At 56.0% G+C, this 18,384-nt stretch overlaps 1 protein-coding gene across 1 annotated transcript in view; it reads left to right on the forward strand.

The window, feature by feature from the left end:
* The first annotated feature begins 9,403 nt into the window (after positions 1 to 9,403).
* EBF4 (EBF family member 4) overlaps positions 9,404 to 18,384 on the forward strand; it is a 50,494-nt gene continuing 41,513 nt past the window's right edge. The window contains exon 1 of the mRNA XM_040981161.1: positions 9,404 to 9,596. Coding sequence (XP_040837095.1) covers positions 9,460 to 9,596 — 137 coding nt within the window. The 5' untranslated portion in view covers positions 9,404 to 9,459. The remainder of the gene's footprint in view (positions 9,597 to 18,384) is intronic.

The following is an 18,384-nucleotide window of genomic DNA, read 5'->3' on the forward strand; positions in this document are numbered from 1 at the left end:
ACTACTGGGTATTATACCGGTCAGCCCAGGCTGACATCATAAACTGCCGTAGACAGAGTAGCTCACACAGCACAAATGTGTTTATCACGATTCCAGAGGCTGGAGGCCAAGACCAAGGTACTGGCTAGATGGGTTCCTGGTGACATCCCTGCTGTGTCCTCGCGTGAAGGACAGGGAGGCTCTGGTGTCGCTTCCTCGCCTTCCGAGGGCACTCTGCCTTTTAGGTTAGGAGCCCTCTCTGAATGCAGTGAGGTCAAGGCTGAGCCCTCCAACATGTGAATTTAGGGAATGCCTAGTGTCCATGTTTTAGTTAAGGCTGGAAATCCAAGAAATCTTTGAAAGACGGTTTGAGATTGTGGGGAAGGCAGATCATTTTTAGAAGGCATCCTGTGAGTGGGGGTCACTGCAATTGTTGAAGTGAAGATGTAACAGGCCAGAACCAACAGAAAACAACATTTGTGGAGCTGGGATAGGGCCCGGCAGCCAGCCGCTGGGCTCCATAGCTTCAGAGTGGAGGGCCAAAACAGATAAGAGAAGCATTAAAAAAAAAAAGTTGATTTCAGGTAAATGTATGAAAAATCAGAATACCGTATGGAAATGAAAATAAGCTATCCTTATATGCAACATGGATGAGTCTCAAGATAGAGCCCTGAATGAGAGGCTGATAGAAAAAGCTATACAATGCAGGTGCCATTGACATGAGCTTTGAGAATAACAGTAATTGATTTATAATGCAAGGAGTCAGGCACAACGGGTTGCTCCTAGTATGCTGGGAAGTGTTGACTGGAATAGGCTGCAAGAAAGCCCCACGTTTTCATCTGCATGGGGGTATAGGGGCAGATATGTGTGAAGAATCTATCACAGCACGCATGCATTATTGTGTCTTTGCTGTGACATTCTGTAGGATATGCCATCACTTTTTAAAGCAAATAAAATTTTTAATTAAAAAAAATGGGAACTGGGCCATTTTGATCATTTACATACATCTCCCCCACATGGAATGATCTTGCCAGGAAAGAGGACTGCCTACACGCAGCCTGGCAGGGATTTTAGGGCTGCCATCCAACACGCCCATTCAAATAAGGCAGGCCTCTGGCACTGGGACCCACATGGAGCGTGCTGGGATGTGTCACCTGGGAGAGCTTGGAGAGCCCCGGTGAGCGCCTCCTGCAGTGTGTTCAGTGCCACCAACTTCATAGATTGAAACGAACCATGGCAGCAATGTGTGCATCACAGAAACTGGCAACTGCTCTACATCACAGGATTGGGTTATCCCAAGATGTAGTCATGTTTTTGAAAGTCAAGAGACAGATAGGAAGAGGGAGAGAGAGAAAAAAAATTCCATTCACTAGCTCACACACCAAATGCCTGCAACAAACAAGGCCAGGTTAGGCTAAAGCTAGGAGCCAGAAATTCCATCTGGAATTCCCATATAGGTTCTAAAGGCCCATGTACTTGGGCCATCTTCCATTGCCTTCCCAAGTGCTTTAGCAGGGAGCTAGATTCAAAGTGGAGTAGCCAGTACTCAAATCAAATGAGATGTGGACTTCTGGCAGGGTTACTTAACCAATTACTCCCCAATGCCTGTCTCCAGGCTTACTTTATGAGGGGTGTTGTTAGGACTGGTTTGTAGTGTAATGACAAACTACCACCAGCAACTCCCACATCCCATAGCAGAGCACCACTTCTTAAGTCCCGGCTGCTCTATTTCCAATCCAGCTTCCTGATGAAAGGGCCTGGGAAGGCAGCAGAGGCTGGCCCAAGTGCTTGGATCCCTGCCACCACTGTGCGAGACCCAGATGGAGAGTTTGCCCTGATCTAGACCCTCCCATCACAGCTTTTTAGGAAATGAATCAGTGAATGAAAGCTCTCTCTTTCTAACTCTCTCTATTGCTCTGCCTTTCTTTTTTTTTTTTTTTTAAAGATTTATTTTTATTATTTTTTCATTGGAAAGGCGGATATACAGAGAGGAGAGACAGAGAGGAAGATCTTCCGTCCGATGATTCACTCCCCAAGTGAGCGCGACGGGCCGATACTATGCCGATCCGAAGCCAGGAGCCTCTTCCGGGTCTCCCACGCGGGTACAGGGTCCCAAAGCTTTGGGCCGTCCTCGACTGCTTTCCCAGGCCACAGGCAGGGAGCTGGAAGGGAAGCGGGGCTGCCGGGATTAGAACCGGCGCCCATATGGGATCCCGGGCGTGCTAGGTGAGGACCTTAACCACTTGCGCCACCGCGCCGGGCCCAATTGCTCTGCCTTTCAAATGAAATAAAATTTAAAGAGAAGGAAGTAGTAGCTAAATACTTACTATTACATCACTGGACTCCCAGCCCTTCCTTTCCATGCAATGAGTGAAGCTGGAATATCCAGGTAGCTTGCTTGCTCACATCATATCTCCAGACCCCAAACCCATGGTGCCCATTCTAGGGCCCTGGCTACAATTGGCCCAGCAGCTGTGGGAGGCTGTGGAGCAGAGAAAAGTCTGTCTACTGTGTCTGACCAGGACCTGGCCTGGGCAGCGGGGCAGCTCAGTAGGAAGTGACCCATGGTGACTGTGCTGGGACCATTCCTTTGAGGTCCCCCTTTGGGTCCCCACATAGCCAGTCTCAGGCATTCCTGACCTTCACCTCCCAGGCAATACTCAGTCCACAAGTACGTATGCCCCAGGTAACACTATTCTGCAGGGGACAAAGGGACAGAAATCCCTGTCTGTAAGAGGAACAGGGCCTTGGCTAACAAGATGTCCTTTCTGTCACATGAATTCATCCTGTCAACAGGGCCCACGGGAAGATGCAAGTTTGCAGGGACCTGAAGTTTATTCAGTTTGGGAGTGGAGCTCCCCAAGACAGCACAACAATGAATACAAACTATATGTGTGAAACCACATGCACACATCACAAGGAACTCTCAAGCCCATGTGGATGGAAGGATGAAGATCAAACCTGCTAGGTCTTCTCTCCATGCCACCCAGGACCAAGGCAGGAGCAGCCCCTTCCTGCCTGTCCCTACACTCCCCTCACCCCCTGTCCTACTGACTGCAACCTGGAAGGAGATGCATTTCTTGAGACGGAGAGAGAGGGAAAGACAGAGAGACAGAGCTACCTGCTGGTTCACGCTCCAGAGAGCCAAGCCAAAGCCAGGCACCAGGACCTTCACATGAGTCTCCTATGTGTGTGCAGGGAGTAAAGAACGCAAGCCACCCTCTGCTGCTTTCCCGGGTGCATTAGCAGGAAGCTGGATCAAAAGTGGAGCAGCCAGGACATGAGCTGGCACCTATATAGAATGCTGGTTCCATACACAGCAGGTTAATTCACTCCACCATCATGTTGACCCTAGTTTCAATTTTTTGTCACTGCCTCCGGGATATTAAAGAACATCCATCTAGGGATGGGGTGGGGGCTGTTTTGCTTTAGGTTAGAGACCTGGAGGCACCGGACCCTCTGTGAAAGGTGGAGGATGGGCAGAAGGGGACATCTGTACCTCTGTCAAACGGATGGAGCTGGCACATCTTGCTGCACTAGGAAAATGGTCCCTTCCTCCTCGTCAATGCAGCCTGAGAGAGACTGCCTTGAGGCTGTGATGGGCAGGAGTGTGGACCACAGGAATAACAAGGAAGCGTGTGCACGCAGCCTTTGCTGCAGCTCAGAGACCGCAGCCCACCTCCCTCCCAAAGCATCCATCAACGTGGCATGCCAACGACGGTGGTGTCCAAGACTGAGAACCTCAGCCCAGATATGGGGACTGGAGTGTGTCCTAACAAAAGACTAACTCTGGTGTGGGCCTTTTCTGAAGCAGCTGAAGCCAGAGATGACAGGGAGGGAACTGGACTCAGGAGCGTTCCTAGCAGGCAAACCTCTGGGACAGCCATGGTCGCTTCTGGCTTTCTTCATGCCATGGTGCCATCATAAACGCTTGCTTTAATTTAAAAAATACTTATGTATTCATTTGAAAGGCAGAGGAAGAGAGAGTGTAAAGGCTCTTCTCTTCCCCAAGTGCCTGCAACAGCCGAGGCTGGACCAGGTCAAAGCTAGGAACAAGATGATAAGGGCCCAGCTGGTTGGACCATCATTTGCTGAGATCCCTTCCCTGCGCTGCCCTGCATTCATCTCTCCATTTCTGTATTCTTCCTACAATGAATGGAAATAAAGAGTTTTGAGGGCAAGTGGATGCAACTGCCTGCATGGCACCATGCAGCCTCCAGGGGGTGCTCTGGCCCAATCCAAGCCTGGGCAAGTTGTTAACCTTTGCCTAATGCACTCAGCTAAAAATGCCAAGAAGCAATTGCCTGTGCTCCACGCAGCACTTTAGATCTCTTTATAGGATCCTGCCTACTTTGGATAGAAAAGAGTGGTCATCGGGGTGTAGAGTTATGCTGATTTTTGTTGTTAAAGGTATTATTTTAAGGCCCAGTTCTACAGAAATACCTCCAAGTTCCCTGGCAAGGTGTGCTAGATGCCAGCATAGGGCCCCGGTGATACCTGCTGCCTGCCAGCCAATGCACCTGTTGGCTTTTCCAAGGATGCTCCTCCCACCAGAGCAACCCTGCTCACTCCTCGGGCCCTTCTTCTGGACTTGTCCAGGTCGGTTCCCACTCTGTAATAGCCGCCATGATGTGGCACTGAGTATGCTGGGGTCTCCCGCCACACACTGTGAGCACTTCTAGAGTGCAGCCTGGTGTCACTCTGCTGCTGAGTTTCAAGTACTGGGCATGAGGTAAGGGTGAGGCAAGAGGCTCTGGCCTGGGGGTGTGGGGGGACTCCTTCCCTGGGCCAGGAAGCAGGTGGTATTCTCTGCAGGCTTGGACCAGCCTCCTCTGTTACCACCACCTTGCCAGCTCTGTAGCCACAGTCACAGCAGGTTCCCCAAGCCCCCTTCTCATGGATAAGCAGATGCAATTTAAAAGGGGGAAACATGCCAAAGGACCTGAGATAAATAATGAAAATTTAAAAGCACACACAGAGCCCCAAGAAGTAGATTTTCAATGGAATCTGAGGTGGAGAAATTAACTCCGACCCCAAAGCTGACCCTTTATTGGCTGTGTTGTTTGGTTGCCTCCTACCTCTGGACTTACCCCCACAGCTCCCCTCACCTGCCCCCTTCACCCCCTGATGCCCCTCTCAGCTCCTTGGTCCCCCTCATCTCCCCTAGCCCCTTGTTCCCCTTCACCCCCTCAGCCTCATCAGCCCCCTCATTTCCTCGTCCCCCTTGCCCCCTTCATCTCCTCACCCCCTCACCCACCTCACTCTGCTTGCCCCCCTTCACCCCCTTGCCACCTTGCCCCTCTCACCCACCTCATCCCTGGGTTCCACAGCTCTGACCCAGACTCCCTACGACTGTGGTTGACTCCTTTGTTCTCCACATGATCAGGACAGAGCCCCGTGCTGACCGGGAGCCTATCCCATGTGTATCTGAGCTCTAACTCAAGGCCACTTTCCTAAGATACCAGGTTACTTCTGAGCACTGACCTCTCCCCCGTCAATCTACCTTGGGGAGAACCTTCTAGAACCATGATGCTCTGAAGCATACATGCATCCCACCATCATGAGAGGGCTCACGGACACCATTGGCTCCCAACAGAAAGATGTTCCAAAAGTGAGAGGTGCCTTGGCTTAGAGAGGTTATGGCTCTGGGATCCTGCAGGCAATTAATGCCCGAACTTAGAAAGCTCACGGTACCCAGAAGCTAGAAACCTAACCCAGTTATGGTGCCCGGAAGGTGGGGCTAGTCAGGGGGTTTGAGAGTGCACCTTTGGAGGGTAGTTCTTGAAAGAGAGTTGGCTGGAAAAGCCTGAGTCGGGCCCAGCCATTCCCTCTGCTTGCTGGATCACCATTTGACCATGCCCTGAGACCCATTCTGCCACAGCCACCCTGCAGCGTCACCAGGTGGACAAACCAGTGGTCTCAACACCTACTCAGACTGTTCATTTGCCAAGTCAGAAGCCAAACAAGCCTCCTCCTTCTATAAGTAGTTTGTCTCTGGTAAAAAAAAAAAATTACAGTATTTTTTTTTAATTGGAAAGTCAGATACACAGAGAGCAGAAGAAATAGAGAGAAAGATATCTGTCCACCCATTAACTCCCCAAGTGGCTGCAAAAACTGGTGCTGAGCTGATCCAAAGACAGAAGCCAGGAGCTTCCTCTGGGTCTCCCATATGGGTGCAGGGTCCCAAGGCTTTAGACCGTCCTCTGCTGCTCTCCAGGCTACAAGCAGGGAGTTAGATGGAACGCGAGGCTGTGGGGATTAGAACCAGTGCCCACATGGAACCCTGGCGAGGACTCTAGCTGCTAGGCCACCGTGCCATGCCCACAAGCAACTTTTTAAAGTATGGCAGGAGAAAGGAGGATGTGTGGAGAGGAGAGCTGGGGACAGGGCGAGAGCTGAGGGGACTGCAGGAGACCTGGACAGCTTTCTCTTCTAAGCCAGAGTGCAGACCCATGAAGGGCAAGTTTTACTGCTTAAGATCCTCTCTGGAACCAGCATGGTACACAGCAGCTAATCTCCAGCCTGTGGCGCCAACACCCCATATGGGCACTGGTTCATATCCCATCTGCTCTATTTCCCTGTTTGTGGAAAGCGGTTGAGAACAGCCCAAAGCCTTGGGACCTTGCACCCACGTGGAAGACCCAGAGAAGCACCTGGTTACAGATGAGCTCAGCTCCGGCTGTTGCAGCTACTTGAGGAGTTAACCAGCTGACGGAAGTTCTTTCTCTCTGTTTTTCCTCACTGTGTGATTCTGCCTTTCAAGTAGATTAAAAACTTTTTTTTTTCAAGTTACTGTGTGGGTCCTGGGCTAGGGAGAAGGTTGCAGGAGCCAGCATCCTTCAGAGCCAGCCAACAGGTAGGAAAGTACTGGAGAGGCCTCCCAAGTCCAGGTCTGGTGGGCAGCAGATCAGGGGTCTTGGACACATCCAAGGATCCAGGGCAGCACAGGTGTGTGGGTGGCAAGGGAATGGAGAACAAGCAGCAGCAATGCAGCCTTGGGGTTGCTGGAGACAGGCATTCCCCCCCTCCCCAAGGCGTCCTTCCCCATTGACAGAAACCCACACTGGGAGTTCATGTCTTCCCAAGAGGGCCTCAGACAGTGTGGGCACGTGTGAGATCAGGGCAAACGGGAGAAGGGGCAGGTCCAGCAGCCCGGGGCCCACGGAGGACAGAGGAGACAGGGCGCATGCTGTCCACCTACATGGCTTCCTAGGTGCAGATGTGGTGCCGGGGGTGGAACGGAGGGAACGAGGCTGCAGGGGGGCTGCAGGGGGGGGGGGCTGCAGGGCTGAGGCTCCAGTGAGGAGACCATGAGGTCTGAGCAGAGGCAGGCAGGAAAGGAGCCAGCACTAAGCCCGGGACTGGCACTGCAGCATCCTCACCGGACAACTACTGTGAACTTGCTCCAAGACAGGGCGGGCAGGAATCAAAGGAGGAGGCAGCAGCAAGGCGAGGGTTCTTGTCAGGATGGGGAGATTTGCCACAGGAAAGAGACAGAGCTCTCAGGTGGATGGGTACAAGGAGGGGCAGAAGGTGGACTGCACAAATAGGCCCCACACCCATGTCCAGGGTGCAGGGAGAAGAGAGATACGTGAGGAAGAGACTGCATTTTCTGGCTTTTGTTAAATCTTGTGATTTGCAAGAGTTGGGCAAGGTCTCACATTCTCCGTCTGACCAGCTCCCAGGTGATGGCAGAGATGCTGGTGCAGGACTCCTAGGGCCCAAGGAAGGAGTCATCCATCCGGGTCAGTGTGGGGCAGGACACCAACTCCCCGCCGGGTGCCTTGCCTCTGAAGAAGGGAGCTGACAGCAGCAGGAAGGTGACCATGTGGGGTATCTGAGTGCAGGGCCATCACAGCGGGCCACCTTCGGGCAGTGCCTCGGCAAGGCTCTGGGCTCACAACCTGCCTAGGACGCATCAAGCCAGCATGTAAGGATGAGGCACAGAACGGCTCTGCCCCAGGTCAAGGTCAAGTGACTCCTGCTCTGGAAACTAATACAAGAGAACAGACCGGGAAGCTAGAGCAAAGATTGGCCATAAGCAACCCAGAGGTTCCTCCAAGGCACAGGTGGGCAGGGCCAGGCAAAGGCCAGGGATGGGGTATCGGGACAGGGGAGGCCCTCCGCCAGAGAGGGAGATTTGACGACTCCTCGGAGGGGAAACAGAGGCAGGTTCTCCCTGCCAAGAGCGGGCAGGAGAGCCCAGGCGGGGCGTAGCACACGAAGAGCGCAGCTCCGAGGCGTCAAAGTCAAGGGCTGATGCGGGATGCGGGAGGCGGGCGTCGGTGCAGGGGGACGGCGGGCACGGAGCACGGGGACGAGGTGACTCCGAGCGCTGCGGGGCGCGCTCCTCCCGGCCTGGGGCCCCGGATCCCACCGGTCCGGGGGTTCCTCCCTCGACCGCAGCCAGGCCGCAGCCCGCAGCCCGCAGCCCCCAGCCCCGGCGACCGACTCGCCAGGGTCCGCCCTGCCGCCGCGGCCCGAGCCCGGCCGCTCCTCCCCCGATGATGTCACGTCCCCGGCCGCCCCTCGGCCGGCCGCGCCGCCCCGCCCCCGCCGCCCCGGCCCCCCGGTCCCCTGGGCCCGCCCGCTGCCGACATCCCTCCTCCCGCCCGCGCTCCCTCCCTTCGGCTCCCGCTCCCCCGGGAGCGGCGGCGGCGGCGGCGGGATGGCCCGGGCCCGCGGCCAGGCCCCGGGGAGCGGTGCGCGTTGGCGGCGGCGGCCGCGGCGGGGCGGCGCGGGTGCCGGGCCCCGGGGGGAGTCGGCCGGGCTACTGCTGCTGTTGCTCCAGGTGTTGCCGCCCGGGGCTGCGGCAGGGCCGGGGCGCCGGGGCACGCGGGGCGCGGGCGGCGGCGGCGGCGGCGTCTGCTGGCCCGCCGCTGCCCCTGTCTTTCCCCGGGACGCGCGGCTGCTGCTGCTCCTGCCGCCGCTGCCGCCACTGTCGCCGCCGCGCTCACCGCCCGCAGCCTCCGCCTCCCGGATGGTAATCAGCGCCCCGCGCCGGCGCCGCGGGCGGGCGGGCGGGAGGTGGGAACGACGGTGGGGGGGTGGAAAGGGCGGGCGGTCCCGCGCCCCCGCCTAGCCCGTGGCAGCCCCCGGGGGCGCTGGGGGCCCCCCTCCCTCCCTCTCCGACGACCACGGCCCTGGGCCGCCACCAGAGCGCGCCTCTGGGGCGCCGAGCGGGTGCGGGCTCCACTCCCCGCCCTCCCCGCCCCGCTCGCCGAGCGCCCGCCAGCGCTCAGGCCGCGGGGGAATCCCTCCATCTCCCCGCCCTGCGCCCCGGGAGGGGAGGGGACAGCGGCGGCGCCGGCGGACCCGCTTTCTCCGAGGGAGCGCCCTAGAGGCGAGCGCACACTGAGCCGCCCGGACTGCGCGCTGCCTTGCGTTCCTGGAGGCGCCTGGTGCCGTCGGGTCGGGCTGAGCCACGACGCCCCCAGCCTCCTCTGGGCGGTGGGGGGCGCCCACCCACAGAGCGCCCTTATGTTCCCTGCGCAGGATGCTCTGGCCCGCGGCGGGCTGAGCCTGAAGGAGGAGCCGCTGCTGCCCGCCAGCCTGGGCTCGGTGCGCTCCTGGATGCAGGGAGCGGGCATCTTGGACGCCAGCACCGCGGCGCAGAGGTAAGCGCTTGGAGCGGCCCCAGCGCTCCGGGGCTCGACGGCTCCGTGCCATCTTCTCTCTCGGCTGCCTTAACCAAAGACGTGAAGGGGTGGAGGGAGCCCCAAGTCTGGATGGTCCCAAGTTCTCCCGCCCACCCCGTCCCGAGCGCCTGCGCTTGCTCCTGCCGCTCTGGGGCGGGGCTTCTGGCCGCACTTGCGGCTGGCTGTCCCGGCTCTGATTTTTGACGGCCGCGGCAGCAAACGCCAAGTGAGGCAGAGCATCCCAGGGTTTAGCAGCGTCGCTGCATGGGTTTCCTGAGCCGTGAGTTACCCACAGCTAGCAGCCGTCTACGAACAGCCAACTCCTTCCTGGGCAGCCTGATGCCTCTGCGCGACTTTCCCAGGAAATACCAGAAACGCAGCTACTGGGTCTCCTCTTCTACGCGCCTCATAATTGGAGAATAGGAGACTGTGGCTAGGGGCAGCATGGGGACAAGACGAAGTGGACAGTCGGCCTGGCCGGGACTGGGACTGGGTCAGGGCCCCGCCTCTCCATCAGGTGTTTTTCTGGTAGTTCTGTGGGAAGCTGGGAGCCCATGGGAATCTGGCACCCACGCCTATCTCCAGCTGACTCCTTTGCTTGGGAATGGGGCTGGGATGGACTCAGAATTTGGCCTTGACCTTTAGAAAGATTTGTTGACTCAGAGATCTTGTGTATCCAGCGCTCTGAGCATGGCGTCACGCCCTGGAGAGGGGCTGGGGCCCGGTGGGCACTTGCCTCCCTGAAGGGTGGGCTGCAGTAGCCTGAAATGATCCTGGTAGGGAAGTGCCAGGGGGGCCCACATTCACATCCCCAGTGGGCTTAACACCCAGCAACAGACACACTGTCTTGGTTTTTGAGGGGACAGAGAGAGAGGAAGAGTTTCTATCTGCTCTCCCCAGTGGCGTGGCATGTATCAGAGTGACCCACCTCAGAGCCAGGAACTTATTCCCAAGTTTCCCATATGAGTGACAGGGACCCAACTGCTTGAGTTGTCACTTGCTGCCTCCCAGGGTACATATGAGCTGGAAGCCCCCCGACAGTATCAAACTCCTGCTGTCCCTTAGGGGCCGTGGGTAGTCTGTTAGGCCAGACAGGTGCAAATGGAAGCCTTGTGTCTACCCCCACCCCCATCCTTTCACGGCTGCCAGAGGCTGGGCCCATTTGGGCTGTGCGATCTCTCCAGGGTGAGGAAGGGTCTTGCAGATGACTTGATTTCTGTAATTTTTCACCGAGGGGCGGGGAGAAGCTGGAAAAAAAAAATTGAAGACCAAATTCTACTTTTCTCGGATCTGCGTTTTTCTGTGCTTTCTTCCCATCCTCCTCTACTCTAAGTTGTTTCTTCTGTGTTGTGGCTACAGTTTGGTGCCCTGCCAGTCTTTCTGTCGGTCCTAGCCTTTTAGCTTGAGATAGTCCATTTCTTAAAGTGGACTCGCCTTCTTCCCCTGTCTGAGGGGGTGGGAAATTCCCTGAGGGTGGGGTGGGGGCCTGGGTTCTTGAGTTTCTCTGACCTTCCCTCCTTGCTACAGGCTGTGTGGGGTGCGGGAAGTGTGGGGATGAGGCCCCTGCGAGGGCCGGCCCCAGCAGCGTGGCCTCTGCCTGTGGGCTCTGGAGTGGTAATGAGGTGGCCAGACTGAGTCTCCAGGGCCCTGTTGCTGAGCCTCAGGGGCTTACCTTATTGTCGATGGGCATCCTTCATCCCTGGGCTGCCTGTCCCCAAGTCTGGTGACTCCTCAGTCTCAGGACTTGGAGTGGGAGTCCCCGTGTGTGTGGTTGACTGTCGCGCAAGCTCCCTGTCCTTGCCCCTCTTTCCTGGTCCCTCAGTCGGTGCTCTGCCCTGCCCTGCCCTGCCCTGCCTGACCCCCTCTCTGGGCCTGGCTTGGCTTCCTGCATCTCCAGGCTGCTTGGGGCAGGAGCAGCTTCTTTGCTGCCTTCCTGGTCTTTGTCCCACAGCCACTTGGTCATTGAGGTTTTTGGCTGTGCCCCTCTGGGTCCTGGTCCCAGCCTCAGTGCCCAGAGCTAGCACGTTCAGCAGTAAATCTCCTCCTTGCCCTTCACCTCATTTTTCCCTGGCTTGAAGATGCACTTTATCCTGGTTTATGGACTTAGTCTTCTGGCCTCTTTTCACTCCCCTAAAACTGCCTTCCTTGCATCGGGACCCAAAGCAATGTTGCTAGCATCCTTTTCTCCAAGTCTCCCCCACGATGAACAGTAAGATGAGGCCACACTTCTCCGATGTACAACACACAAGGCCCCCCACCGACCTCCCTTGCCATCCTGTGTGACTCTTAGCCTGTGATGCCAGAATTGGTGGCACTGACAGGAAGTCCCCTGCAACTACCCCCTTTCCCTTGGCACCCACACAGCCACTGAATAAAGTCACCAACCTCAGGACCCCTTCCCCACCTCAGCACCTGCTTGCTCTGTGCCCTGTCCAGAGGAACAGTTCCGTGTGCCACCTAAGGATGCTTACCTGAGGCCATACTGGGCTTCTCGGTCTACACGCTGAGACACGAGGTTGGTGGTTCAGCCCTCTGTTGTTCATAGCGCCCACAGTGGGACAATGAACATGGGCCAGAGAAAGCAGGAGGGCATCTCGGTGGCTCCCAGGCCGCTTTCTGCTGGGTTCCCATCTCCACCTTGGAGAGCTCCAGCATCCGGGAATTGGAGCAACCACTCCTCCCTGGTTATACAACTTGGCATTTTTGACAAACGTCAAGGTTTTACAGAAGGTGGTGAGGGGAGGACCCAGGAAATGTGTCAGGAGCAGTGGGAGGCTGTCCCAGTTGGAAAGAGAGGCCTGGGCAGAAGAAGCAGGGCATGGAGAGAAGGGACTACATTCGCTTACATTTCAGGCACCCAGGGAGGAAAGCCCTGAAGGAGGAAGGCAGTGGTGAGGGCTCTTCTGTGCCTGCCACATTCTCCATATCAGGAACAGCTATGCAAAGAGCCCTTGCTGGGACTGCCCCAAACCAAGGGGACTTGGTCCCTCAGTCCCATGGCTCAAACCCCCTTCCTCCTGTTTGGCAGGCTCAGTTCCAAAGCAGCTTTCTTCTGCGACACTTCCTAGGGTGGGGAGACCCTTGGTGGGCCCAGGCCAGCCTTCCCTCTAGGGTGGGGAGGGGGTTCCCTGGAAGACCGAGCCTAGCCCTTCCCCTGGAGCTGGTCCCAGCATACTCAGGGCTCCCAAGGAGCAGCCAGCAGGGGCTGCCTTTCCTGTAAGCAGCTGCAGGCTAACCTCCCTGCTAGGAAATGCTTTTGTTTGCTTTAATAATTAATAGCCACTCCTCAGCCTGGGACCTGGCAGGCAGGCCTGTGGGTGGGTGGTGAGAGGATGGGTAGAAGAGAAGTGGGGTGGGCAGCCTTTACGTAGATTCAAGAGCCGGAGGAAGATCTCTTCCCCCCTATCTCCTTCCCTTTCCATCTCTTTTGAGGCCCTGAGCCAGTTTCTTGGGGCAGGTGCACAGAGCCACTGCTGGGGCAGCAGGAAGAAGGGGTATGAAGCCTCCACAGCCCCAAAAATGCCCTCCAGCTGGGTCATTAGGATATAATCCCTTCCTCTGCCCATTTGGGATGTTCCTGGGAGCTGTGGCTTTTATCTCCCTGGATTACAGCAGAGCCAGTCTCTGGGTATGCCTGGGGTTGGACAAGACCAGGCCAATAGTGCTTGCTGGAGGCAGGAGTGCCAGGCCAAGCCTGACACACGTCATGAAGCCCAGGGGCCTACAGGGGAGAGTGGGTGAACAGCAGGGTGCTCAGGGGAGGGTGGCTATGGAGGAGAGGGATGGGGACAGCAGACCTGGGTGTCATAGAGGAAAGGGATGGGGACAGCAGACCTGGGTGTCATAGAGGAAAGCACAGACCTGCCACAAGACATAGGAGACGTGTATACCTCTGGCCCCTTCCACCTCCTGGCTGGGGGAGCACCAGCACTGAAACCCTCTGTACTGTGGCCTCAGGACTCACCCCCGCCACTCTTTCCCCCATCATCCCAGAACCCAGGGCCAGTCAGGCACCAGCCAAGGCACCGCTGGGGACCATGGGCTGTGGAGGAGGCCAAGAGTTAGAATTTGGTGAGTGAGAGAGAAAACAGAGAGAAGGCTTGGGTGGAGGGGCTTGAGGAGAAACGAGAGCTCCACCCTCTTAACAATTGTCCACAGGGGCAGGGGTTGGGGAGAAGGGGCTTGTTAAATTGCAGGCATTCGCTGAGGCTGTAAAGGGCTGTGAGCAGCCTTACGCATGGAGAAAAGAGATGACAAGGTGGCTGTGTGTGTGAGTGAGCAGAGGGGCCCTGGGGCATTCAGAGTCCAGCCACACTCTTCTGCAGCGCCCCCACCAAGGCCCCACAGGGATCCCTTGGTGGCCTCGTGGCCCAGGTGGGACCTTCAGGGTCGTCCTTGGTGTCGACTTGAGTGAATTTGCAGCACCACATCCAGGAAGCCATGCTTGCACCAGGCAGGTTTCCTTCCTGCAGAAAGTTCCTGTGCAGGCTGAAGCTCCCTAGTCTCCCAGCTGCTGTTCATGAGCTTGGGGTGGATTTCAGAACAGGGGCGAGGGGGAGTGGGTATTGCAAAAATGTGAGGGGGGAATGCTTTGTCCTCCCACATCTGGGCTCCTTGGTACAAAATCAAGGGCTGCAACATCTCGGCGCAGTCTGGGGGTTCCCCGGGAGAGTGTTTTGAATGTCTTGTTGACAACAATTATTAAGACAGTGAGAAATTCCATCATTCACTTCCATAAATGGTTGATGCGGCTGTTTTCATCACTACGCTGTGTGTTTTCTGGAAAAGATACTTGTGTGGTGTGCTTTGCTCACTAGTGGTGCTAAGTAGCAAAATGTTTCCTAATTATGAGTTCCAGTATGTGTGCGAGGTGAGGCGGTTCTTGGGTTTGCCATGCTGTCTGGCAGGCTGCACGGAGGCGGCAGCTTTGCTGCCTTCTATCTACCTCCCGTGTACGTCCTAATGCTGGGTCTGGTCATCCGTAGCTCTTCATGTGTCCCCAGAGCCCCAGCTCGGCTTCTCTTGCTCTTGCTGGCTCCCCTTGACCTGAGGCCTTATTCAGGGGGCCACAGGCAGCACTGCCCTCCTGGCAGGCACCCAGAAGCACCTGCTGAAACCACAGCCTTAGCAGCTCTCCGTGCTTGGCTGGAGCTGTGGGATAAATACTCTGGCTGCCTCACCCATCCCATGGGGATCATTTGGAGGAGGCACCTGCTCTAGTTTCCAGAGTTTCCTGTGGGATGGAGCTGCACCACACCTGGAGGGGACTTGGAAATATACCGCTTGTGGGCTGCCTTTTCACTTTCTTCTCTCCCTGCCCCTCAATGCAAGTAAACTGTGACTGTCTCAATCTGCCTCAGGGTCTGCTTGTGGGGAAACCCAGGTCCCTACCTCCATTCTACCTTCTCAATTGCTTTTAGATAAAGGATATACCCATCATTCCCCACACCACCCAGTGGGTGTTTTGGGCAGACCACACAGTCAGACATCAATCTTTGTCCCCATCACTGGCACTGAGCCAGTCTGAGAGTAGGCAGTACCCCCACCTCCCGCCTGGGTCCCACTTGTCTGCACCCAGGCTACACCCATCCAGGGCTCTCACTCTCAGACCACTTGATACTTCTGTTGTTGCATTTCTTGTTCCTTTCCATTCTTTAACCTTGGCCTGTTTTCTCATTACAAGAACATCAGCTATTCCCAGTGGGAGAAGAGCAAACCTTTTGGGGCTCGCAGTTCCATTCAGCGACCGACCGTTGATTGGTCACTGGTGTGGTTGGTGGGGGTGGGGGGCAGGCACTTCCCCACCTACCTGTCTTCTCTCCTTTGCCTCGAATGTCTTTAGAACAAAGCCTTCTAATTATTTTGCGTTGATGGCCTCAGCTAATCCAGCCACCATGCTCCATGGATGGGTGTGAACCTCATAGCACCTGCTACCCCGCCCCCCCCACCCCCCCGCAGCTGTGGTGGGGAAGGGCAGGTGACCCTCAGGGCTGTCTCAGGGTGAGGGGAGCTAAGCCGAACCCTGCAGGGATCAGGTCGCAGTCTGGTGAGGTGGTACAGCCCCCTGGTCCTGCACCTGGCAGCATTGCATGCTGCTCCATGGCCACCAAAGGCACCTGCTCTTCTCTGCCCACTCCCACCCTGTGCCCTCTCTCCCCAGTAATCCTCTCCTACCTGAGTACAGGACCTTCCATGAGAGCTTGGCTTGGGGCTCAGGCCAGACTTCCAAGGAGCCTGGCAGTAGCTGGGGCAGCCAGGGCCCCGGGGCTGGCTGATGTTTGCCAGTGGGTGAGAGAGGATACTTATATCAGGTGCTCTGCACTTGCCTGGGATTCGGCCTGTGGCACAGGGGTAGCACGTGGAGTGATCTGGGAGAGACTGTTATTTATTTAGTGTCCTGGCAAGGTGACCCAGGGGACCCTCCACAAGCCTCTGCCCTCCTCTTTCACTTACTTGGTGGTCCTGTTCCCCAGGTAGAGGGAAGAGTTCCAGGTTGGGTCCATTAGCATATTCATGAGCTGTAATCAGGGACCTGCTGAGATCCAAAGCCCTCTTTGGGCTTCCCTGCCTGGGGCTAGCTGGGGAGGAGGCTGGGCATGGTCAAGGTCCCTACTGGGGCTGTTGGCTGAGGGCAAGGGCAGGAAGCAGAGGAGGGTGGATGGAGCATCTGTGGTGAGAGAAGGTATGGTGGCCCTCGGTTTTGCACACTAGCTCACCATTCCCAAGGGCCATCCTTTCATGATGATTGTAATCTGCAACAGTAACACCCAGCAAGCCCCTCCTGCCGGCTCAGCTCAGGAAGAAGCAGAAGAAACAGTTGAGTGTAAATGCCTAGAATAATGACAGAATGGTGGCATGCCGGTGCTGAGTGCATGGGGGGGGAAAACTTGGGTGCAAAACATCTTGGAAATCCGTGCATGTAAGGCAGTCTTCCTAAAGCCAATGGAAAATACAGATTAGGGGCCCTGCGCAGTAGTTTAATGACTAAAGTCCTCGCCTTGCACACACCAGGATCCCAATATGGAAGCCAGTTCATGTCCTGGCTGCTGCTCCACCTTCCTTCCAGCTCCCTGTTTATAGACTGGGAAAGCAGTTGAGGAAGGACGGCCCCAAACCTTGGGACCCTGCATCAGTGTGGGAGACCTGGAAGAGCTCCTGGCTTCAGATGGGCTCAGCTCTGGCTGTTGCAAACACTTGGAGAGTGAACCAGTGAGTGGAATATCTTTCTGTCTCTCCTCTGTGTAATTCTGACTTTCCAATAAAAATAAATAATTCTTTTTTTTTTTTTTAAGATTTGTTTTATTTTTGCTGGAAAGGCAAATACACAGAGGAGGAGAGACAGAGAGAAAGATCTTCCATCTGTTGATTCACTCCCCAAGTGGCCACAACAGCCGGAGCTGCGCCAATCCAAAGCCAGGAGCCCGGAGCCTCTTCTGGGTCTCCCGCTTGGGTGCAGGTCCCAAGGTTTTGGGGCATGCTCACCTACTTTCCCAGGCCACAAGCAGAGAGCTAGATGGGAAGCGGAGCTGCCAGGATTATACTTGTGCCCATATAGGATCCTGATGTATGCAAGATGAGGATTTTAGCTGCTAGGCTACCCTCCGGGCCCAATAATTCTTTAAAAACAAATAAACAAACAGATTAGGAAAACCCTGCCTGGGTCCCAAAATGCTTCTGCACCAAAGTCTTCTGCTCTCTGAATTCCATTGTCCATAAACTTTTTGAAGCATCTTCATGTCAGTTGTCTATTGCTGCATAAAAGGGGCCAGAAATCAACAGGGCAGACATGTTGCATCCTGCAGCAGAGTTCCTGGGTTTGAGTCCCAGCTCCGGCTCTCAGTTCCAGCTTCCCAAAAAAGCAGACCATTGGGAATAGTGGGTGATGGTTTGGGTAGCTGAACCCCTGCCTCATGTGGGAGAGTTGGATTTGGTGCAACCCAGCCCAGTCACGGCAGTTGCAGATAGGTGGGGAGTAAATCAGTGGATGGGAACTCTGTGTGTGGCTTTCAAATTAAAAGAATCACTCCCAATGTTCAGCAAAAACTCGGCTGATGACTTGGGCCCACCCTCTAGGCAGGCATCACGCAAAGGATTGACTGGACTGGTGGTTGGGCTTCCCAGGGTGCTCCCAAAGGCCCCTTGGTGCTGGGTTTTGTCAGGAGGGCCTCAGGTCATCACCATGGGGCTGCTGGAGTGTTCTCCCAATGTGATAGCTGGTTTCCCCTTGAGGGACTGTCCAAGGGAAGCTGCCATGAGTTGGTGGTTGAACCTGGGAAGTCTCATGCTGTAGCATCCACAGAGTTGTACTGGCCATGCAGAGCAATCCCCAGAGAGCGAAATTGGCAAGGAGCAGGGTCAGGGTCTGCCTCCTGGAGGTTGGGCAGGGACTGGCTCCCGCAGAAGCAGCGGCCATTCCCAGGGCCTGCCAAAGCACACTTACATGGTGGAGCTGTACCTCCCAGCACATGTGGCTCCAGCACCCTTTTCTGAAGGAAAGGTCTGGATCAGAGATGAAAGGCCAACTCCTTCCTCATGGCTCATGAGCCCAAATGGAAGGGCATGGACTTCCAGTTAGAAACTCAGTTCTCCTCACTTCATTTCCTAAACTCCATGGCACATGGCAGTGACCTGTGCCCTCCAGGGACCGTTTCCTATGCTGTCGGCTCTGCCCTTTGGCCTCGTTCTGCGGAAGACTCTAGGGCAATGGGAGAGTGGCTCTCTGCACAAAGTTTCCCCCTCATCTGCTATGAAGAATTGGCTGTTTGCT

This window comes from Ochotona curzoniae, unplaced genomic scaffold, assembly GCF_017591425.1.
Source record: "Ochotona curzoniae isolate NIBS_2020 unplaced genomic scaffold, NIBS_Ocur_1.0 contig_3520, whole genome shotgun sequence".
Classification (NCBI taxonomy): domain Eukaryota; kingdom Metazoa; phylum Chordata; class Mammalia; order Lagomorpha; family Ochotonidae; genus Ochotona; species Ochotona curzoniae.